We start from the raw sequence: 24,182 nt of genomic DNA, 5'->3' as shown, positions 1-24,182 counted from the left end.
TGCATTTATTGATAGATTGCTATGATATTACATCTGCATCGGTGCAGTTCTTTGTCATAAATGCATTGCAGTTTACATAATGTAATTACTAGAGCATTGGGAGCAACACAGGACGTTTCGGTTTCTCATCCGAGCGCGAATTTTAGCAGCACGACTGACGCTTCAGTAAACGGTCAAGTGCGAGTTAAGAATAAGTAGGCCTAGCTAAACTAAACATTTTATATTTGACAGTTTTTTAGGTCATAAATGTTAAACGAATGACAAAAATAATTAGAAAACTAATAAACTTTTGTCTAATAACGTGTAATTATGTCATTGTGAGGGGACAAGAAACATTAACAAAGCCGTTTTCATAGGCACAAGATTAATAATGCATGTGTACATGTTGAGAATTAATATACAATTTGTAGCCTTCAGTAAATTAAAAAAGTTCAGCTTTAGGAGGGTAAGAGACAGGGCAAGATCAGGAGACTGAGAGAAAAAGACAGAGTAATGGAGATGAGGAGAGAGCAGGTTTTAAATCTATTTCTTATCCTTTTTTGGCCTTCAAACGTCTTGAAATGCACATGTCAGAGAAATAAAAATGTTTAACCCCATAACAACTTCAAATTTATGACCTCTTTGATTATAAAGCCCTGTCTACGGCCATATATTAGGCCTAGATCAATAATGAATGTGTACATATTGTGAATGAATTTAATAAACTTAGTTACCTAGCTTTCCTGGTAGCTTTGTCTGAAAAAATGATTCATAAATCAACCTATCAGTTGACCCTATGTTTACTTTTTTCACTGACAGACACAAATGAAAAGCCTATATCAGTCAAAGCTCAGCTTTAGGAGGAGAAAAGACAGAGCAAGAGAAAAACATGCTGATGCTGATGAGGAGAGAAAAATAAACAGCTGCCCGCACATGGTTTTAAAGCTATTGTTATCCAATTTTTTTGGCCTTCAAAACATCTTAAAATGCACATATGCAGATCAGAGAAATCAAAATTTTCTCGGGGGAGCATGCCCCCGAACCCCCCTAAATAACTCACATTCGGGACCTCAGTGATTATATAACCCTGACATATACATGTTACTGGATGAATGAATGAAAGTAGTTAATAATGAGCATTAGACCATAAACTAACTTTTTAAAATCATACCCTCATTGGGGGCTGAGCCCCCCTAAAATGAAAATCCTAGAATCGCCCCTGTGAAATACCATGTTGTGCTGGGTTATATCATCATTTTGCTGGTTTAAGCTTGTTTATGATGGTTTACCTGGTCTTCCAGATTGACCTTAAGATGGTTGAGAGCCTGTAACAAGTGCCCAAAACCCCTCTTAACCATCTAACTACACCTAAGTCCAACGACCTTAAGTATTTTTCTTCAGCGGAAAGTATCTTACATGTCTTAGTTTTCATTGTAGGCTAATTATCCGAGCCAGTCTCGAAGAACATTGACTCTTAATTAAACGTTCATCGTGATGGAAGTGCACTTGTAATGTATCACCATGCTGGAAGTATCATGTGTCGTCGCGCGCCTGAGGAAGCTTTGTGCTCGCGATGTTTTGGTGCTGACACTGACTGACAGCCGTTAAATAAGTAAAGAAAACAGATATTAATTAGTTAGTGATTTATTTAAACATTATTATAACAGATATATGGTTGTGTGTGGGTTTATGTGAGAGGGAGCGAGAAAAAGCAAGCGCGTGCGTGCGATGCGCGCGCTCTCGACTGCCTCTGGGTCGTTGACAAGGTTGCTTGACTCGTTGCGGTTGCTTAGTTGCGCGGTTTTTAACTACTAGCAGGTCACTTGTAAGTTGAAACACTAATAAAGCAAACCAACGAGGAACACGTGTTTATTTGAAGAGGGTCGTCGGCCTTTGTCATGTATATTATGTTGTGAATAGACCATCTGGAGTACCAGCTATCTCACAGAGGAACTGGCTTAATAGCAGTTAATTTAACGAGGACTCTATTTCCGCGTGATGTGTAACTTTTGACTTTGACAGATGCAGAAATTTACGACATGCAGTTTTAGGACTCTAGCCTCGCGTCGTCATGGTAACCATCCGAAGTTAAACAATAAAAAAGGTGTCTGGTGCACTCAGAAGTCGCGCGCTGTGTAAACAAGCGTTTATAAAGTCATGATATGAACTGAATAAGAAAAATACGTTAGTTCAGAAATGTGGAGAAAGGATAGTTCTTGGAAAAGAAATGGACATGGAATCCAGGAATGGTCGGATGGATGTAAATATGAGGGGGGATTCGTAAATAACCTGAAGCATGGCACTGGTGTCTTCACATGGACAAATGGAGAGGTATATTTCACTTCATAGGTAACAGATACCATATAAAGGTCTGTTCTTTCTAAGATAAAGTTTAATTTGCGAAATTTAAGTCATTAATAAACACTGGCATTATAAAACGTAACATGAAAAGGCATCAAATGTCAGTATTCTACATTTTGACAGTCTGAATATTCAGTTTAAAATAATTACTTTTAATTATTTACTAATTTCAAATACTACGTTTGATAATTATTTGTCTATTTAATTATCTTTATTTTTTCTATCTATCTATCTATCTATCTATCTATCTATCTATCTATCTATCTATCTGTCTATCTGTCTATCTGTCTATCTATCTATCTATCTATCTATCTATCTATCTATCTATCTGTCTGTCTGTTATTTTCAGGCTTTTTTCGTGCCATATTTTCTATTTTTTTTATCCATTTATTTTCAGTTTTCTACCAATGAACATTAATGTATATTTCTTAAAAACCAAGAATTTTTTTAATTTATTTATTTACAGGCCCTTTTTGTACCGTATTCGTGGAAAGTACCATAAATGCACCCTTTGATTTTTTTTTCACAATTATTTTGAATTATTTTTATTGCTCTTCTCTCCACTGTACTTGCCACTTTGACACCAAATTATTTTCATTTTATATTCAGTTTTATAAAGGTTCATTTTTTAAGGATTATCGACATGGGAAAGGTATGTATTCCTGGCCAGATGGATCCAAATACACAGGAAACTTTTATCTGAACCGAAAAGAGGGATACGGAGTGCAGGTTTTCCCAGACGGATCAACTTTTGAGGTTTCATAATACCCATAGTTCATTAACAATAAATTTACTTTTATTATATAATAGATAGGTAATAAAACAAAATCCAATCTACAGGGTCTGTATCATGCTGATGAACGTTTTGGCCCTGGGGTCATGACATACCTTGATGGGCGGCAGGATGTGGGCCTTTGGCACAGAGAGATGTTACTGCGAATATGCACCACACTGGAGGGCGGCTTTAGTCTTGAGGACTTCCCAGATCACATGACCAGACTGCCTAAGAAACACCTGAAACAACCTCTCGATGTGGAGTGGAGCACAGATGGTGGTCCTCTTGAGTCCGATCGGGAGTTATCAGAGGACGAGGAACGTTTCATCCTGCCTCCAGACACTGAGAGCTACTCCACAGACTCAGACCATCTGCCCGTCCCCAGGCGTCTACGCCGGGAACTGGACCTTCACTTTTTTGGTAGGAGTGACATCAGCACAGAGCAGAAATCAACATCGACAGCCTTGACGCTACAGCAGCGCATGAATGCACACATTCAGAGACACAGGTGAGAAGACTGTTGCTTAGCATTAACCTTGGCAAAACTTTTGTTTTGTTTTGAATATAATGAGCTGAAGAAATATATGCCATCTATGCATTTATTTGCCAGAAGATGGCAGATGGCACATATATATATATATATATATATATATATATATATATATATATATATATATATATATATTCATTTATTTTGTTTTACCTTTATTTGCCCTATATCATTTACTTTTTCCCTGCAGATTTGAGACAGAAACATTAGACTGGGATGTCACCGCAGTGTTGAATATGAACAGGACTCAGTTTGGACCCAAAGGTCCCCTTGAGCTGAACTCAGAGAAACTGATCGAGGAAGCTTCACATGGTGAATGCAGGAATGTTTATCGAATCTTCAGAGATGGAAAAGTCCATCCCGACGTGAGTGACGCACGAGGACATACGGCTCTCATAGCAGCCACGGTAAGCTTCTGTTTTAACAAGATCCAATGATCCAGTCATTAGTAACTTGCTATATGTTTATTTTGATATATTTATATTAATATGATAATTTTCATTTACGAATATTCATTTTGATATAGATTTGGTATAATACATTTGTTATTGTGTATATGCTTCCTTTTCGTTGCATAATGTCCATTTTATAGCAAAACCTTCCTGTTGTATAAATGGTAAGCAATATTTGCCAGAAGATGGCAGCATTGTTTCCTTTTTCTTTTTCACAGTTGTGAATAAGCATTGGATAATTGGAAAACTAAAGGTTTCAGATCTTGAATAACAACACACAGTACAGATTGCATGTTTGCTGATGATCAATATGTAAATTAGGTTTGTTGTGTGTCTACATAGGTACATTGTCATGACGATGTCATCCACGTGCTGTTGGACAGCGGGGCCGATGTTAATAAGTTAAATGATGAAGGCATGTCTGCTCTGGCTGTCTGTACTGTCTTCTACTATCCACATCAGTCTTTACATGAGACGCTGGCTGAGAAAGTGACCCAGAATATCAGCCCAGAGCCACAGGTAAGAATACTGAGATTTGCACTTTATTTTGGTATGCTTATAGTTAGTCAGATCATTTTTCCCCTTCATTTCTTGTTCCTCCCTTTTTTCGGTCTGTTACGCTAAAGATCAAGCCTTTGGAAGACGCCTCCCATATATCCTCTCCAGATCCATTGACAGGAACACCCGAAGATGAAAGGGACCAAGAGATATCTGAGACACCAAGACAGACCAACCAGGTTGACCAAAGTCTTGAACCAGAGAACCTCAATAACTTGGAGAAACTCGGAGCTCAAGGGCAAATCAACGAGGACATAAACGAAGATCAACCTGACCAACCAGAAGGCCTCAACAACTCTGAGGAACCTCAAGTTCATCAAATCAATGAAAATACGGACCCAAACAAGAAGATAGTTCTTCAGCCTGGACATGAACAGGACATACCATCAGTAGAACCACATGATATCATTTCAAGATCTATTCAAGTATTCGATGGTACAATTGCAGTGGGTTCTGTGTTTTGGCGAGAGAGGAAAACAAAGAGTGTCGTTGACTCTGAAGAAGAGCTGACACATCTGGAGTTTGAAGAAAAACTTGAGCGGAGCATCAGATCAGATGATCTTTCCTTTGATTCTGCATGTTCTTTAGCTAGTTTTCACATTGACGTCACAGAGAAGATCCTACAGAAGAGTGCAGAGATCCTGTGCCAGACAGGAACAGTGACTCCGGCAGACACTCAAGAGACGGTCCGGAAAATTGCACTTCTTAAGACAGAGTAAATTTCTATAGAAATTATTTTTATTTAGATGAATCTCACCAAAGATATGCCTGGGTTAAATGTAATTTTATTTTATTTATTTGATGTATTTTTTTGATAATGCATTTTCATAAGCATATTTTACCCCAAAATTCTTATTAGTGTGGTGAATAAATATTTGTAATATTAATAAGTCAATTATTACATACAAAATTATTTAATTAATGTACTTATTTTTTATTTATTATTATTAAATGAAATAAAAGTGATTTAATTACTACTAATAATTTAATAAATAATCATAATATAAAATATTATAATAAATTATATAATATTATTTACATTGGTACATTTTTGAGATGCGTTTATCCAAAGCGACTCACATTGCATTCAAAGTTTGCATTTGATCACTTCATGCATTCCCTGGGAATCAAACACATGACCTTGGTGTTGCTAGTGCCCTGTTCTACTTTTTGAGCAACAGGAATGCTATAGTTATAATGCTTTTATATATTTATATGTTTTTTTTTTCTCATTACAGTAATGAGAATGATTTTAATGAAAAATTGTTGTTTTGTGACTGGTGATTGTCTGGTCTGATAGACATCGGAATCGATGGATTACAATCAATCTTCTGTTGGAGAGAGGAGCAGACCCAAACGCCTCTACTGTCCCCATGCCCGTCATCTTCCTGGCTATCAAAGCTACCCATGTCAAGGGCGTCCGTCGTTTACTGGAGTGCGGGGCTCGTCCAGACATACCTCTACTTCCAGAGGTACCTCAAGAGGCTTCATTTCTTTTCATCATTTTCTTTCTCCTTTTCTTTTCTTTTCTTTTCTTTATTGTCTTTCCTTTTATTATTTTCTTTTGTGCTAAATCATGTTAGCAGTTTGTTAAATCGTGCTAGAAACATGTTAAATCATGCTAACAAAATATTAAATCATGCTAACAACATGTTAAAACATGCTAGGAATGTGTGTTAAATCATGCTAGAAGCATGTTAGCAGCATATTAAATCATGTCAACGTGTTAATCATGCTAGAAACATGCTAGCAATGTGTTAATCACGCTAGAAACATGCTAGTAACATGTTAAATGATGCTAACAACATGCTAAATCATGTTAGCAACCTGTTAAAACATGCTAGAAGCATGTTAGCAGCATACTAAATCATGCTAGCAATGTGTTCATTTTAATGCTAGAAACATGCTAGCAACATGTTAAATCATGCTATCAACATGTTAAAACATGCTAGCAAAATGCTAAACCATGCTAGCAACTTGTTAAACATGATAGTAACGTGTCAAATCATGTTAGGAACATGTTAAATCATGCTAGCAATTTACTAATTCATACTAGAAACATGCCTGCACTGTGCTCAATCATGCTATAACATGTTAGCAACTTGCTAAAACATGTTAACAATGTGTTAAAATATACTAGCTATAATATCTATACTAAAATATACTATACACTTGTTAAAACATGGTAAAACTTTCAGACAAAGCTTTGTCAAGCCAACATAAAAGTTTGTGATCAACTTTTACTCATCTAGTTTAATCTACAAAGTAGATTCCTTTCCTGAATATTCAGGATTGTTTACAATATTTTCAAGGGTGATTTTCTGCTTACTAACAAATGTTTATATTTCATTAGATTATCAACAGCAAGACATCTATCTGGTCAATATAGTTTGATTCCTCCTTTTCTGGTCTGTGACAGCAAAAGGGTCTGTACCCCCTTCACATAGCAGCGGGGTTGCCTGGAGCCGAGGGTCCTGAAATCACAGAGCTCCTCTTGCACGCTCTAGCGGACCCTGACGTCAAAGCTCAGGATGCCGATGAAGTCTACAAGTTTGATATGGTCTGAGCAAACCTCAAGTTTTGTATACATTTATTGCACCACAACCTTTTTTAATGTCTCTAATCCTATATATAAATCATCAGGAGACGCTTGAGCATCAGGCCTTTGAGAATCAGCATTTCTTGGCCTCTAGTCCCCTAGCTAAGTTCAGCAAAGCCCCGGTCGAGTTTCCTCAGGAAGGTGGGAGGACACCACTACATGTGGCCTGCCAAAGAGACAGCGATTATGCAGTAAGAACACGATATGTACACTGAAACAAAAAAAAGAAAGAAAAGCATATTAGAATGATATCTGAAGGATCATGTGACACTGAAGACTGGAGTAATGATGCTGAAAAGTCATATACATATACATAAGAAGTAAAAATGAAATATTTAATTATAAAAAGGCTTTTTTTTCTTTCAGAATGCTAGAGATGTGGTTGCGCTTCTTCTTTCTCGCAATGCAAGCCCCAATGATGTGTGGAGTGGCCATTCACCCCTGTCTCTAGCCATCGCAAGCGGCAACGACCTTGTATGTAATCACTGCTGACATCACTTCTTCTGACTAAATCATTTGTAGTGCAGCTATTTGCAACGAATCATTTTTTAGGGTATAATTAAATACTGTCTGTTCCAAGACACAGAATGATTGTGGAATAATAAATCATAGCTGAAAGATGAGGGTGAGAAGTATATGGCATTGCTTTGACGTGCTGTGTGTATTAATGTTGTTTTCCCAGGCTGTGGATGAACTGCTAGCCGGAGGGGCTGATCCTAATCTTCCTCTCACCCGTCATGTGGGCAGCGCTCTCTGTGCCCTTGCCAACATCAACTACGACCGTGGGCCACATCCACGCAACCAAGTCAAGCTGGTGATCGCCTTTAACTAATTATCCTGCCTGGTCCTATGGGGAAATACGTGACAGTGCATAAGTGTTTCTGCGGCTCTGTAGTTGCACAACGCATTACAAAATAACATGTAAATTTACTGTATGTAAAATTGAATTTAAATTTAGAATCAAATTTTGAATAATATATATAGTTAATAAATATAATAATACAAGTAAAAGTAATAATATAAAATCAATCTAAATTAATATAGGTACATTTTATAAAATTTAAATAAATGTTTATTCTATCGATATAATAATTGAAATACAATTTTCGAAATTATTTTGAAGGACAATTCATTATTCTAAATATATTAATGAACTTATTAAATTATTCTATATATTCTAAATACAAATATTTACATTTTTATATATATAGTGTGTGCACTGTTCATTGTTTAGAATAATTATATAAATATTATATAATAATATATATATATATATTATACAATACAATATTATAATAATACAATAAAATATAATAATAATTATTATATTTTATTGTAAAAAATAAATTTAATAAAAAATAAATAAATAAATAGATTTAATAGAACATTATTTGGAGATATGTCTGGCTTTTTAAGCTTATTAAAGCATCATCTGTATTTGACCAAATAAAACTCTCTTTAAGTGTCAGTCAGTGGATGTTTAACCTGGAAACAGTGTCAGAAATTAAATCAAAATGTCAGAAATAAAAAATTTCACTAAAGATGAGAGACTAAAAGTGCCCTGTAAACTACTACCTAAAAAAAGTATCTTTTTGGTATCTGATATACTTTTTGGTTTTAGTTAACTATTATAACCTTGGGGCCTCATTTATAAAATGTTATGTAGAAACCATCCTACATTTGATCTTATGATAATTTCCCCAATGTGCGTGCGTGGGATTCAGAGAAACATGTGTATGCACAAACATTGAATGAATGAAACAATGAAACATTGTGTATGCAAAAAAAAAAAAGCATGCATACGCCTCTCTTCCAGATGTGAAATCTATAAATCGCAAATGATCTTGATATTGTGTGCAGCTGAATGATATCCGCCTTGTAAACGCCCCCTAATTAATATCATTAGCATATAAAAGAGCACCAGTCAACGTCCAAATCCTTTACTTGAGAATCACGAGCGGCAAGAATTTTTATATGGTTAGAAATTATTTTTTAAATGATTATTTCATTTTATTTAATTTTCTCCCCTTTAAAGATAAAACTCTAGGGGGCAAATATTGCCTCTTAATAAAAAAGTTAATTTCTGACACTCCGCAAATATATGCCCAGTCATGTTTTTCCTCACAAGATCAGGTTGAATTATCATTCAACTCACGTTCAGAAGCAATTTAGTTCTTCAGAGACTTGTCAATCAAGTAAATAGGGAAAAATAAATAGTTATTCTTAATCACTCTGCTCTCTTTGTTTCTGTTTCGCTTCATTAAGCTGGAAAAGTTGATCAAAGCCGGCGCTGACATCCTCATGCCTGTCGTGGTGGGCGAGGGACGCAGGTGCGCTGTGGGAACAGTCGTGGATTATGCGCACATCGCATTCCAACAGGTGCAGCTTTTCATCGCCAGTTAATCCCGTGTTCCAGATCATCTGAAATCTCATTTATCAATCCGCTCACCGGACCGGTTCTGCTTTCCCACCAGAACCAGCGCATGTCCCACACCCCATATCATGCCCTCAACAAGCACGAGAGACAAGCCTATAATGCCCGACAGCGTTTGCTAGGCCTCATGGGAGATCTGCTGAGACAGGAGGTGATCGGAATGGAAACGCGCCGCATGGAGAAGGAAAGGAGCCAAGGCGTACTCAGTGAGACTGGCTGATAGTTACTAGAAATTCACAACGCTTTATGGATTTCGCCTTTCTGGTTTCAGGGTTTGTGCATCCGATCAAAGTGTGATTGAAAATCACAGGTTGCTAATTTGTGTGTTTTTACTGTTGTTTAAGGTGTCAGTCCCTCAGAGAAGTTTGTGTATACCGGAGCAGGAGCGACACCGAGTCTCCTGAGCTCTCCTGAAGGGAACAGCAGGACTTCATGCATCGGTCAGAGAGCGCGGAGGTACTTCATTATTGCAAACCAAAGTGTTTTTTTCTGCTGTGGACACGAGTGACACCTCAAATCCGTGTCTATTTGTGGGTTTTATTTCAGAAAGCCTCTCTTCAAATATTGCTACCAGTGCGGTCGTTCCGTGGGTGTGCAGCTTATGGCCTGTAGCCGCTGTCATGAGGTCTTCTACTGGTAGCAAGACCTGCAAAACGAAAGCGTGGGATGAACGCCACAGAGACGAGTGTGTCCGTTTGCCAGGTTGGTACCAGGTCTCGATCAGTTTGTAAAACACCTACCCAGACCCTTTACTTGACATTGCCACAAAGTTGTAGATTTTGCCTTAAAACTCGCACTTTTGGTCTTTTCCAGTAAAATCTAAACATCCTTCAGACGTTATATATATATATATATATATATATATATATATATATATATATATATATATAATTTTAAGCATACAGGAATACAATTTTACATTAAAAATAAGTATTTTTTTAGGATAAATGTTTGGTATAATTCTATTTCCATGAGAATTAAGTGCAATTTCTCACAAAATTTTCATTACTGTAATGGGACAAATTCTCATTCTTATTAATGTAATACATGAAAATCATCCTGTTTGGACACAATGAAATAAAATCAGTATATAAAAAAAAAATAATAATTTTTTTGGTGGCAGAACGTGCTAAATTATGGAAGAAAATTCAATTCATAAAAACGAATCCTTATAACAAGATCAGTTAAAATTGATGAACAAGATTTTATATATAATTTAATTTTTTATTAAAAATTCAATTTTTTATGTCCCCATTTTAAGCATAAATCTAACCGAATTTTAGGAATTTAAGAATGAAAATATGTTGGGTTTTTTACCGGAGAAAAAAGTCAAGTACAAATGAAGAAAATACTAAGATTTGTTTTTTTCTGTAGTGAGTTATTTTTTTCCAGTGCCAAGTGAATTGGACAAAACAAAAACCGAAATTTACCAGCCATAAAATTCCTTATGGAATTTGCATGAATTAATTTAAAAACAAATTGCTTCTCTGCTGCTGCATTTTATTATCTTTAAACCGCACTCTATATGAAGAGGACTCTGAAAACCAGACGTGTAGTGTGTGAGCAGAGGATTTGTTTTTAAAACAGAATGAAGATCTTCTGGGATTTAAAGTATGAAATGAGAAATGACCCTCTCCTGCAGCGCTCTGTTCCTGAGAGAATATACTGAGTCGAGATTTAGTCTCCAGTAACAACAGTGTTATATAAAAAGTGTTTGTGAGATAAAGGCCACACTTCTAGAACAAATGAGGGCGCATCTGATCGTCGGGGAATCACACGGAGGGTTCACCAGGACATTGAGGAACCTGGCAAAACCTGATTGCTGTATATTTAGGGTGTTGACAGTGTGCTTTTCTCTGGAGGATTTGTCTGTCTAGTGTTTCTACATGAGATGTAGGTCCAGAAACAAACAATGCTGTATTTTTTATAGGTGCCAGGGACCTCATTTATAAAACGTGCTTAAAGGGTTAGTTCACCCAAAAATGAAAATTCTGTCAGTAATTACTCACCCTCATGTTGTTCCAACCGCGTAAGACCTTCGTTCATCTTCGGAACACAAATTAAGATATTTTTGATGAAATCAGAGCTATGTCTCACTCCTCCATAGGCTGCTATTGTGTCCGAAACTTGCTGGCCCAGAAAATGTATTAAAGACATTGTTAATATAGTCCAAGTGACTCCAGTGGCTCAATCTTAAGTATATCAAGCGACGAGAATACTTTTTGTGCGCAAAAACAAACAAAAATAACGACTTTATTCCACTTTTCATTTCCTTCTCTCTGGGCCTCGTAGTGTTTTTGCGCTGCGCGTCTGTGTTGCACTTCATCACGCATCACACACATGACCGGCGTCGGCCAATAGTGAGCCTACGTGGTGACGTGTAACACAGACGCGCTGCGCAAAAAGACTACGCGAACCAACTAGAGGCCCAGAGAGAAGGAAATGAAAAGTGGAATAAAGTCGTTATTTTTGTTTGTTTTTGCGCACAAAAAGTATTCTCGTCGCTTGATATACTTAAGATTGAGCCACTGGAGTTACTTGGACTATATTAACGATCTTTTTAATAACTTTTCTGGGCCAGCAAGTTTCGGTCACATAGCAGCCTATGGAGGAGTGAAACATGGCTCAGATTTCATCAAAAATATCTTAATTTGTGTTCCGAAGATGAACGAAGGTCTTACGCGGTTGGAACAACATGAGGGTGAGTAATTACTGACAGAATTTTCATTTTTGGGTGAACTATCCCTTTAAGCACAAATTTGATCTTAGGCTGTGTCCGAAATCGCCCACTATACCCTTATTCAGGATTCCCTACATTAGTCCTCTAATACAGTTCACTTGAAGAAGTGAATGAAAACGAATTCAGTGCGTGACTCTCACAGTGCATTATGAATATTCTCTAGCCGTTGAGCGTACATCGGTTGTACACTCGTTGTTGTGGTGCATTATGGGATTGAACGAGTGCACTCTATAACATCCACTATGGTTTCGGACTCCACTGCAAAATGGCTGTTCCCTCAAATAGTGCCATGTTTAAGGGTATAGGGGGCGAATTCGGACACAGTCTTGGAGTACTGCAGGTATTTGGAAATCTAAGCAATTCTTGCCGCTCGTGATTCTCAAGTAAAGGATTTGGACATTGACTGGTGCTCATTTATATGCTAATTATGTTAATTAGGGGGCGTGTACAAGGCAGAGGTCTGAAACCATTCAGCTGCACACAATTTTAAGATCATTTGCGATTTATAGATTTTACATCTGGAAGAGAGTCGTACGCACGTTTTTTTTTTTTTTTTTTTTGCATCCGTTTGTTTCTCTGAATCACGCATACACACATTGGAGAAATTATCATAAGATCAAATGTAGGATGGTTTCTACGTAACATTTTATAAATGAGGTTATTATAGTTAACTAAAACTAAAACCATAAAAAACAATAAAATAAACTATAAATAAATAAAAATTAAATAAAATCAAATATAATATTAATATAATATTTTAAAAAACTTACATTTATTTTATTTTAGCTATTTGCCAGGGAAACATTTTTCATGTACTAAAACAACTAACACTAAAACTGAAATAAAAATGAATAACTATACAATTAATAATTATCTAGGCATTTAAAAAAAACGAATAATAATGACAAAACACATATTAAAACAATAAAAAATATACTGTATAATAGTATCTCAATACTAAAATAACACTGACAGGCGCAAATTACACATACACAAAATTGCTAAAATAAAAGTTTGGGTTTCAAAAACCTTAATATTGAATAAAAAGTTTGAATTTCAATATATTTTAAAATGTAATTTATTCCTGTAATGTAAAGCTGAATTTTCAGCCTCATTACTCCAGTCTTTAGTGTCACATGATCGTTCAGAAATCATTCTAACATGCTGATTTGCTGCTTAACAAACATTTATTATTATTATCCATGTTTAAAACAGTTGTGCTGCTTAATATTTTGTGGATATCATGATACAAAAGTTCAAAAGAACAAAATTTATTTGACTTTTATTTGTCACTTTTGATCAGTTTAATACGTCCTTGCTGAATAAAAGTATTCATTTCTTTAAAAAAATAAAAATAAATCCTGGCCCTAACTGCCTTTTGCTCTTGACAAACTCTTGACAAATATTACATTATCAATTGTCGATTTTTTGTGCGTCTGATACAATGGGAAGTATAATCACAAAAAATGGCTAAACATAGGCAGATTAATTCACCAATATACTGTTTTTTTACTATGATAAACTAATGCATAACACTTTTGTTGTGTTTTCACAGTGGTCAGTGGAAAAAGCAGCAGAGTTCAAGCTCCACGCTCACATCTGTCGACCAAAGAAGCTAAAGGCAAGACCTTCCACCTAAGAGTGACCCCAGAAATACAAGAATATGACCTGAATGAAAATTACAGTTTTATTTAGAATGCATTTCAAAGGCCAATTAAACAGTTACGTAAAAGTTTTCGGCTTCACATTTACATTTTTTGAAAAGAGAGAGACTGCCAGACAGGAACATAGTGTCGGCCCAGATCCGGCCCACATCTGGCACATGTGGAATCCACATCTGGGCAGACACTATGTTGCTATCTGGGGAGGATTTAAAACATGAGCAAGAATATGAAAAAAAAAAAAAAAAAAAATCATAATTCAAGGAAATTCTTGAAATGACAGACAACATCCATTTTGTTTGAACAACTGTGCATGTTTATTACGTAAAACAGACCAAATTTACAAATTCAAACCTCAAATAAAACGCTAGTCCTGAAATATTTCAAATGTTCCATTACACACATCTCTGTCTCTCTCGAATGAGCGTTTGCTCAATCTGTCACATGAAACACATTACGCTTGTGTTTGAGCCCTTCTCAATGTCCATTCATTGAGTCATGCGATAGACTAAGAGTATACAATGTGCTTTTCATTTATACCGGACAACCGAGTACAAAAACGAACCTTCTTGTGACAGAGATGGTACACTACATCATGTACATTCTCAACTGCGTTTACATTCCACAACTTTTTACATTTCGCATCTGACTTGAACCAGGTCCTTGCGGATTCAGCTCTAGTTGTGCATCAAAAAAGGAAGTCATTAGAAACGAATATCAGAAACACAAAGATCGTTTGACACCTTCAAATGCAAAATTTAGTAGAACTAGATGCTGATATTGTCCAAGACATTTTGTAGGAATGTTTTTTTTTTTTTTTACGTTTGTCTAAACCATCGCAAATCTCTCGCTTCTGAATCAAATCCTTGGAGTTGTTTCAAAACATCACTGCCACAAGTCTAAATGAATCAAATTGCTCTGGAATCGAAGTCGTCAAATTTATTATGAGCTTTTATTAAAAGTGACAGTTGGTATTTTAAAACTGTACATTCTGTAAATGACTGCTTCCCATTGGCTTTGGCAATAATGCAATTCCATTCAAGGCAAATCAATTAATTCAAGGCTGACACATGCTTCTATTTAACTTGACATCGGTGCTGAAAGTACTCATTACGAATATAAATTTGTGCTGCACTGAGCAATAATACAGCCATAAGTTTCTAAATGCAAGTTAAGGGTTTGCATCGAGGTGAGTGAAACAAATATTTTGCGCATTCTTGTCTTTCGGAAGTTGTTTTACATTTACAATTTCAGACAAGAGAATCTCAGATCTGGGTCATATTTCACACCAAAAAATAAATAAAATAAATTGCATTCAAAATATAGCCTATTTTTGAGGTTAAGACTTTTTTTTTTTTCACTGTGGCATTAATTTAATGTAAAATAAGTACAAGTTCTCACTAAAATATCATTAATGTAAAGTAAGTAATTATTAAAAATCATCCAGTTCAGTCATAATATTTATATATAAATTACACTAACATGATGTATTGCGTGATTTTTTTTCAGAGGCAGAATGGGCTAAATTATGAAAATTAAAGTTCTGAAAATAAAACTGCAACTTGCATAAATTTCATTTTCTGAGAATATATGTTTAATTATAATGTGTGGGTGAATTTTATTTCACAAATCTAACAAATTAGAAATTCGGCATGTTTTAAGAATGGTTAGATGCTTTAATGGAAAACAGGACAAAAGTACAGATGAGGAAAAATATTAAGAAAAGTTTAAAGAAAAATGATTGTGAAAATAAAATTATGAAAGTAATCATACATTAAATGCAATAAATCTTAATGGTCCTACAAAAAATAGGCTATATTTTCTTTTATGCAACAATTTCTTTTGATGTTGGTGTGAAATAAATTGACATTTTTTGTAAATTATTATGAGAATTGACTCATCATTGCAGCTTGTTAATATACAAAATAATTGTGGACTAAACCAAATGAACAGTTTAAAAAATAAAAACACCATTACATAATTCCTTAGATACTCAGCAATTCTGTATTTCCGTATTATGTCCATGCCAAAGTTCATTCGTTTTTTTATCTAAAAGGGGTTTGACTAATGTAGTGCTTTGTAATTATGTCCGTCTGTGAAATATTTAAGACAAAATGGACAGTTGTGCAATGACGAACTTGCATAACTCAAGCATGGCGAAATAAAATACAAGGTGACTTGGTGACTGTGTGACTTTAAGAACAAAGAACTGTGGGTAAGTCGTGTAGGTGGCTGAGAACCTCGTATTGTAAATCTAAACCGGTATTGTCCCTGTTCAGTTCTTCTTTTTACATTCAAAGGTAAAAAAACCAAGATGTCAATTGATGTAAAATCTGACATATTACAAAACATAAAAAACACAAAAACAAAATTCCTTTTCCACCTATTCCCATGGTCATGTTGTATTCCAGAGGAATTAAAATGTCCATTCACTCAAAAGTTTTCTTTTTTTCTTTTGGCAATTTTATTAAGCTCACCTTTTCTCATTTTCACTATTCTTTTTTTTTTTTTTACATTCCTTGTCCTATCCCAAATTTCCTGACCCAGATCCCAAAGTTCGATTTAGCGTCTCCATTATCGCCTGAGCAGTAGACTCGCGAGTAACAGAATCAGTAAGATGACAGAGGGTTGAATCTGGTTTCCGGATCCTTTGACTCTTTTGTTTTCAGGATTATAGGCATAGAGTTTGGGCCTGTCCGTTTTCGGCCCAAATACCGGAGGTCTACCACGGATACACAGGTGGTCCGCACACATGCCGCTTCCTGAGCCACTGAAATCATCACCTAGAAGCACATTATGGGAAAAACATGATAATTACTCTGGTGCAAAACAGGTCACAGAAGTAATGGTCTAATCTAATTAGCATGAAATTGCAGAATACTACGGAAAGACAAAATCGTGCCAAATTTTGCATCATTGGGCCTCATTCATGTAACAATAACAGAACAAACTGAACTAGTGAATTGAATGAATTCAATTGATGCTGAATGATTTACACAAATTTGTTCTCATGCTCAGGTTGCATGAAGCCCACTGTATGATTATCATTCACAATGCAGTGTAGTTTCAGTAACCGGTCCTACTTGACTCGCTCCAAGCAGGATTCGAAACCGGCGTCTCCGGCATGGGAGTCGGGCGCACTTACAAGGATGCTAAAGACCTCTGTCTCCAGCGTCAGTCGCTAGTGAGGCCAGGGGAGTGAGGTTTTACTCTCACATCTCTTACTAGCTTGCCTCCAATACCCTCACCCCTTAACCCTCACTCCCATCCGGGTCACGGCACCAAATTTAACCACTCCGGTTCTACACACCCTGCTCCCAGTGGGATTCAAACCGGCGTTTCCGGCATGGGAGGCGGGTGTGCTAACAAGGACGCTTAAGATCGCAGCCTCTAGCGTCAGTTGCTAGTGCACCTCATGAGGCCAGGTGAGTGATGTTTACACAGCTCTTATTTTAGCACTTTAGCTACATACTTGTGTCTTGGAAATCCACGTCGTTTCCGTTGAGGGCATTTTTCAGGCGGTTTGACATGATCTTCAGCAGCATGATCTGTTGACGTATAGTCCTGTCAGGCTTGGTGATGTCGATCTCCACCTCTGGGTTATTAATCTGATTGGCCAGCCCATCACCCATGACATCTGGGAGGTAACTGCCGAAAATCAATTTTCCAGAACCATTTCAGTCACGGACATTATGTTAATGGATTTTGTATTACATTTTTGACTATTTATGGTCTTAAACTGAAATAAAAAACAGATTTGCACGTCAGTAATACAAACTAGATTACAACGTGTCATGCTAGTGTGGCTCTTGAGTGAGCAAAACCTGCTGCTGCAATACTTTGGTGCACTTATTTTAGCGTTCTGATTTTAGCATGTCACTAAAGAGTTTGAGTATTTTTTTAATTCATTGCTATGTTCCTAGGGTGTTCAGAGATGTTGCTATGTGATGTTTTGAGCTGTTTTTATTATGTTGCTATGGTTTTCTGAGTGATCTGCTATGTGGTTGCTACAGTGTTTTAGCTCTATGTCCCCAAGTCTCTATGATACTCTAGTCTTTAGATTTGTGTCAAGTCCCTCCTTTTTCTGTGCATGAACCATAATTATGACTAATAGTAATCTAATAGTAATAGGGATGCTTGCGTTAGCAAACACCACTAATCACATATCCGTATGCATTAATTATCCTCAGGAGATTGCAAATTTGGTTATACGAAGCTAATAGGTATTAGTGATGACTAAATATAAAGCTTGTTTGGCTGTACTTACTTAAATCTTCTCAAATGAATGCACATCTAAACCGCATCCAGTGATTAATCACTTCTGATGACTTTGGGCAATGGGAGTTCAGTTCTGTGGCAGTGATAGCTAAACAATCAATTTAACGACTTTGGCCGCAAAAAGAGGGAGGGATGCAGTCAAGCCAGCACTGACCATGAGTAACGATCTATAAATTCATAATGTGCGTTCATCCTAATAGTCATCCATCAAAATCCTGCACATCTCTTTAGGCTTGAGAAGCATGTAAATTGATTGAATATACAGTATAAAACTGCAAATTACACGTACTGACCAGCTGAATGAACACCTCTCTTTGTAGAATGAGAAGATTTTAGATATAATACCTGGCTTTGGTGATGCCGTTCCAGCATTTATCAGCACCGGTTGTGGATGCCGTTTTACCGCTGCACAGAGCCGAAGGGAGTTGGATCCAGTAAAATTGCATTTCCTTGAGTTTGCTGGACACGTCTGTGACCTGGGAATTACACACACACTTAAATAACATTGTATAAATCTCATAAAAGTTGGCCAGAAATTGATGCTGCCACACATACACACACCTGCACCTCCAGTCTGGCTGCAGATTTGGGGCTGGGTTTGTATTCCAGGGCAGTAACTGTACTTCCTTTCTTCTTTGGTTCCTCAGATATTGAGCTTGGTGTGCCTTCCTCACCACGGTCCCCACAAGTCTTGAAAACCTGAAACGCAACACAAACTAACGTGTATATTTGTACAAATGGCCCTTACGATCAATAAATCTTTAAACTCATACCTCAAATGCATTCAATCTAACCCACTCACACAAATTTAAAATAGATGCTTAATTCCAATGTCCTAACCTTGCTTGTATAGATCTCCATGTTCTCCTGCATGGCGAGAACTGCCTCTGAGATTCGCACGGGAATTGAATAGATCACCGTGTCCATACTGGGCTCGGCACCAAAACTGGAGGCCACCTGTAGCATGGTTTCTGATTGATTGAAAACAACAGAATGTGTGGACAAATTAACAGTGTCAGGTAAATTTTCTGTCTCGAGCTACCCAGTGTGATGCAACAAAAATAGAAATCAAGCAATCAACAAAAGAGTAAGGGCCCTATTTTAACGATCTGAAACGCAAGTGTCAAAGCGCAAGTAACTTTGTGGGCGGGTCTTGGCACTGTTGCTATTTTCCCGGCGGGATAAATGACTCTTGCGCCAGGCGCAAATCTAAAATGGGTTGGTCTGAAGCAGCTTCATTACTCATAGGTGTGGTTTGGGCGTAACGTGAAATAAACCAATCAGAGCGTCATCTCACATTCCCTTTAAGAGCAGGCGCGTTTGTTCTAAAGCGGATTCCTATTATAACGGCGGATTTGCCAGGCGCGCGCCAGGAGCGGTTCACAGCCAAGGAGAGCAACGCTCTTGTCAGGGACGTTGTGGATGGAGAAACCCACCCAAATTAACTTCGGTTAAAAAGGCGTATGATAATCGTAATAATGTATGATTTGCAAAAATGAAAACTGCTGCTTCTGTGTAGATGAGAGAATCAAAGTGTATGCACGTTGTGCATACGCTTCATTGATTATGGCCAAGCATGCGCCCTTAAAATAGCATATGAATAACATGCGCAACGCGCCACTGACTTTAAACAATTTTTTCCTGGTTAGTGGCGCAATTGTTTTCTAAACCTGCACAATAGCATGAAGGAACGTTTGCGGCGGAACACGCCTCCTTTTTTGCGCTGAACCGCCCAGGGAGCGCAAGTTCATTCCCTAGTTTAGCGACGTGCTTCTGTGGAGGGAAAAACGCGCTTTGCGCGGGTGCAAAATAGGAATGATACATGCGTCGGTGTACAAAGTCAATTGCGCTGGGTGCAAGATAGGGCCCTAAGAGTTAATGTGGTATAATCTCTGCTTTACCTATAAGGCTCTGCCACTCAGTGTCTAGATCGGCCTGATTAGCCAGGCAGCCCTTCATGACGTTCTTGCAGTAGTTGACGCAAGGTTTGACCGATCCCAGACCTCGGCAATGAGGACAGTACACCAGCTTCATAATGGCACGATTGCACTCTGGACTCAGAGGAACCTATGGGAAAAGTTGCCATTAGTTGCCATACACTTTTAAGAACAACATTCTGTTGAAGCCGTGGTGTTAATCAATGAACAAACAACACTGTGAGCAAGGCAATTAACTCAGTATTGCTTCAGGGGAACTGTCCCCATAATAAAAGCATAATAAAAGTCCTTTTAGTATCAGCTAAACAAGTTTGTTATTAGTAAATTGCACATGAACACTGGCATATATTATCACTTGCTGTGAGGAAGCTTGATTTCCTGAATGTTACAGTACCTGCTTATTACCTGCATGTGGATTCAAGTCATCTACTGTATTTTGCAAGAAAAACTTTAAAGTAATTTTTAAGTCTTTTGGGGAAGCCAAGTGTGGAAGGCAGAGTAATCATGCTGTATATTAGCCGAAGGCAACTTCACTTGAATCATTTTACGACAACCATGTGTGAACCTGCCTCGCATGCTACTGATGCAAATGCGAAAACAGCTATGACTAAACATAGACATTTAAGCCGTTTAAACAATCCATCTAAATGTGCCATGCAATGGATCCAGCTTTTACATATGACAACATAAAATAACTTGAAGCCATTTCCAGAAGACATTCAATATTGCGAACTGATATATTTCCAACATCAGCAAGAATTTAGGTCTGCTTAGCAGGAATCTCCCGAGAGTTTGGCACCAGGAGACTAAATCCAATTCTGTAAGAAATCCCTTAAAGAACAGAGTGGTACCATTGCGCCCTACATTCATTTGTCAAAGCAGCAGGGAGTTCTAGGGAAGGGTAGGGTAGCCACTAAGGACTTGGACTAAATTTCCTTGTGTTGGTTTGAGGAAAACATCTTCGGGAATGCTGCAGTGTAGCCATTGTCCTGATGTCAGGGATCCAATATTGATTTATTTGGGAGTATCTATTGATTGACATTCAAGGCAACTAGGTTCTGCCCTCTTTAAGTGAAACCAGACCACCTACTGAGGGTATGGCATTCAGTGGTATGCATGATTTTTTTTTTTTTCAGTTTTGCAGCACATTGAATCAAAGAACGACATATATGAGTTTAAGCCACATATAAAAGAATCTTCAGTTTCCTTGGACTATCTCAATTCTACAGTGTTACACCATGGAACAATGATTCACTGAAGATTTTTTCCCCTTGCCGTAGAACTCTAATGTCAAATACACCTGTCTCTAGGAGAATACACACTTCTTTTCCAAGGCAACACCCTAACCGCAGAACTGAAGGATAATTATAATCAAATCTGAGGCAAAGGTCTTAAAAAAATACCAGTCATGACACATTAAATATACCTTGAAGCACTGCGATCATTGTCATTATGAATGTGAGAAAATATGAAACTGTGCATCTGCAAAGAATTGAACTTCCTCCAGAACTGGGTGTCTGGACAAGAAGAGTTTGGCAACGCTAAAGAGTTACAGTGATAGAATAAATAGATGGGAGAAACTATCATAAGGCAACAATAGCACTTCAAGAACAGAAACACAAATCTGGCTCGTAAGGAATGTGGAAGATGGAAGTCTTTGTTATCACTTCTTTGTTGGTATTTGCCCAAAAGGCATGTGAAAGACTCAATGACTTGGAGGAGAATCCCTGGTCTGATGAGACCTTAACTGAACTATAAGACTTTGATGTAAAGCGCTATATTTGGTGCAAACCTACCCCAAGAAGTCACACTGGAATACTCATTTGGAAATATCAATGACAGTATGGTTTCTGGAGCAAAATATGATATGGTTTGCAAGAGCATTGAGAATGATTGGTAGATGACTCATCTTTCTACAGAACAAAGATGTAAAAGACATTTGGTGGGTCTTACAAATCAAGAAAATTAGACCCTGAATTCAGTTGAGCACTATTGAACTTACTCAACGTTTTTTGCTCCCAAATGGTTTTACCAAAAAGCGAATCTTCCAGCTTCAAAGATGTTAAATGCTGGTAGGGACTGGAAATTGCTCAAGGGCAGTATGGTCTTGAGGGGATCAAACGAGCAACCTTCTGGTTAACAGCCCTGAGCCTACATCACACCATCCTACAAAAGAAAAATAATCCACTATACCTGAGACACCTTCCGTACAATCTCTCCAGCCACATTAAGGCCCTGGACAAATGCCCGAGCAGCGATGAATGCCCGCACCAGCTTGGCCTTCAGTTCACGTGGGGCATCTCCAAAAGGACGAAGGGTCTCTGTCTGCTTGGAGGCACACTCCAGGAAGTCGTCAGAGAGCAGCGAGGCGGTCTCAGGGTCAGACGCCTTCAAAAGGCGCTCCAGGAGCTTCATCCAGAACTCGTCCAAGATCTCCTCAAGGTTCAGGGCGGCACCACTGTAATATCGACGCAGGTCGGCGTAGAGGTCACGGAACACTCCTGCATTAGGTCGGTACAACTCCCCCAGAGCGCCCACAAACGCCTCCTCCAACCACCGTTCAGAGCCATTTAGAAGTTCCAGAAAGTATGCTGCAATGACATAAAGGAAGTCACTTATCATAGAGTGAAACTAATAAAGAAATCACATGCAATTGAGTCCACTGTTCACCAATATTGTTGCAGATTTCAGTACAACAACATTAAAGCACCCTGACTACTGAATATTTTACATAGCTTTTAATATAACTTACAAACAATATTCATTCAAAGCTGCAGTCTGTAACTTTTTTTGTGTTCAAAATTGACAAATTTATATAATAAGCTAATTTTCCAAACCGTGTTTTTGTCTTATCCTTAATCACTACGGTACACCAATAATTAGTGTTTATATTCAGACTATTTTAGACCTGTCGGGTCGTACCGCTGCGGAGTAGCCCAGTACCTGCGAGAGAAGTAGCTCTGGCTACAATGTTCTTCTGCAAGACGAATGCAGTTCTGTTTATTATGGAAGCTTGTTTCCGCCACTGAATAAAACATTTTAAAAGATAATTGCGACTTTTTATCTCACAATTGCGAGTTTACATCTCACAATTCTGACTTTATTTCTCAGAATTGCGAGATATAAAGTCAGAATTGCGTGAAATAAAGTCAGAATTCTGAGATATAAAGTCAGAATTCTGATATATATAGTCAGAATTGCGAGATATAAAGTCGCAATTGCGTCTTATAAAGTCAGAATTCTGACTTTTTTTCTCGCAATTGCGACTTTATATCACGCAATTCTGACTTTATATCTCAGAATTCTGACTTTATATCACGCAATTCTGACTTTATAACACATAATTGCAAGTTTATATCTCGCAATTCTGACATCTTTTCTCAGAATTGTGAGATATAAAGTACAATTCTAAGGAAAAAAAAAAACGGACCTTTTTTTACCTTAGAATAGTTTATATCTCACAATTCTGACTTTATAACACGCAATTGCGACTTTATATCATGCAATTCGGACTTTATGTCTCCCAATTGCATGATATAAAGTCAGAATTCTGAGATATAAAGTCAGAATTGCGTGATATAAAGTCGCAATTGCGAGAAAAAAAGTCAGAATTCTGACTTTATAACACGCAATTCTGACTTTAAAACACGCAATTGCGACTTTATTTCATGCAATTCGCAATTCTGAAAAATAAAGTCAGAATTGCGAGATGTAAACTCGCAATTGTGAGATAAAAAGTCGCAATTATCTTTTTTTTTTTTTTTGTGGCGGAAACAAGCTTCCATAGTTTATTAACCGCTAGAGCGCCAAAAGTTACAGATTGCAGCTTTAAGCATATCTGTGGAATATTGTGTTTTA

General features: G+C 37.3%; 2 protein-coding genes across 2 annotated transcripts in view; one reads left to right on the top strand and one right to left on the bottom strand.

Moving 5' to 3' along the window:
- Positions 1-2,175: 2,175 nt before the first annotated feature.
- ankmy1 (ankyrin repeat and MYND domain containing 1) lies at positions 2,176-14,341 on the top strand (the record flags this gene model as incomplete). The annotated part of the gene is made up of 16 exons (XM_081383667.1): positions 2,176-2,310; positions 2,950-3,096; positions 3,181-3,623; positions 3,856-4,072; positions 4,460-4,636; positions 4,744-5,390; positions 5,976-6,147; positions 7,095-7,235; positions 7,319-7,465; positions 7,641-7,748; positions 7,957-8,088; positions 9,540-9,653; positions 9,749-9,914; positions 10,053-10,164; positions 10,255-10,410; positions 14,004-14,341. 15 exons carry the CDS (start codon positions 2,176-2,178, stop codon positions 10,346-10,348), a joined length of 2,952 nt encoding a protein of 983 aa, XP_081239793.1. The 3' UTR covers positions 10,349-10,410; positions 14,004-14,341.
- The window catches only part of gpc1a (glypican 1a), a 31,219-nt gene continuing 21,156 nt past the window's right edge, over positions 14,120-24,182 (bottom strand). Inside the window, exons 3-9 of the mRNA XM_081383671.1 lie at positions 22,518-22,915; positions 20,289-20,454; positions 19,228-19,358; positions 18,949-19,086; positions 18,733-18,863; positions 17,582-17,757; positions 14,120-16,892 (exon numbers count right to left, since the gene is read on the bottom strand). Of these exons, the coding sequence (XP_081239797.1) occupies positions 16,684-16,892; positions 17,582-17,757; positions 18,733-18,863; positions 18,949-19,086; positions 19,228-19,358; positions 20,289-20,454; positions 22,518-22,915 (1,349 nt within the window). The 3' untranslated portion in view covers positions 14,120-16,683. The remainder of the gene's footprint in view (positions 16,893-17,581; positions 17,758-18,732; positions 18,864-18,948; positions 19,087-19,227; positions 19,359-20,288; positions 20,455-22,517; positions 22,916-24,182) is intronic.

The sequence above is a fragment of the Scardinius erythrophthalmus genome (genome assembly GCF_964197995.2).
Source record: "Scardinius erythrophthalmus genome assembly, chromosome: 14".
NCBI lineage: Eukaryota > Metazoa > Chordata > Actinopteri > Cypriniformes > Leuciscidae > Scardinius > Scardinius erythrophthalmus.
The sequence above is the reverse complement of the archived record's forward strand: the minus strand, read 5'-3'. Positions and strand labels throughout refer to the sequence as shown.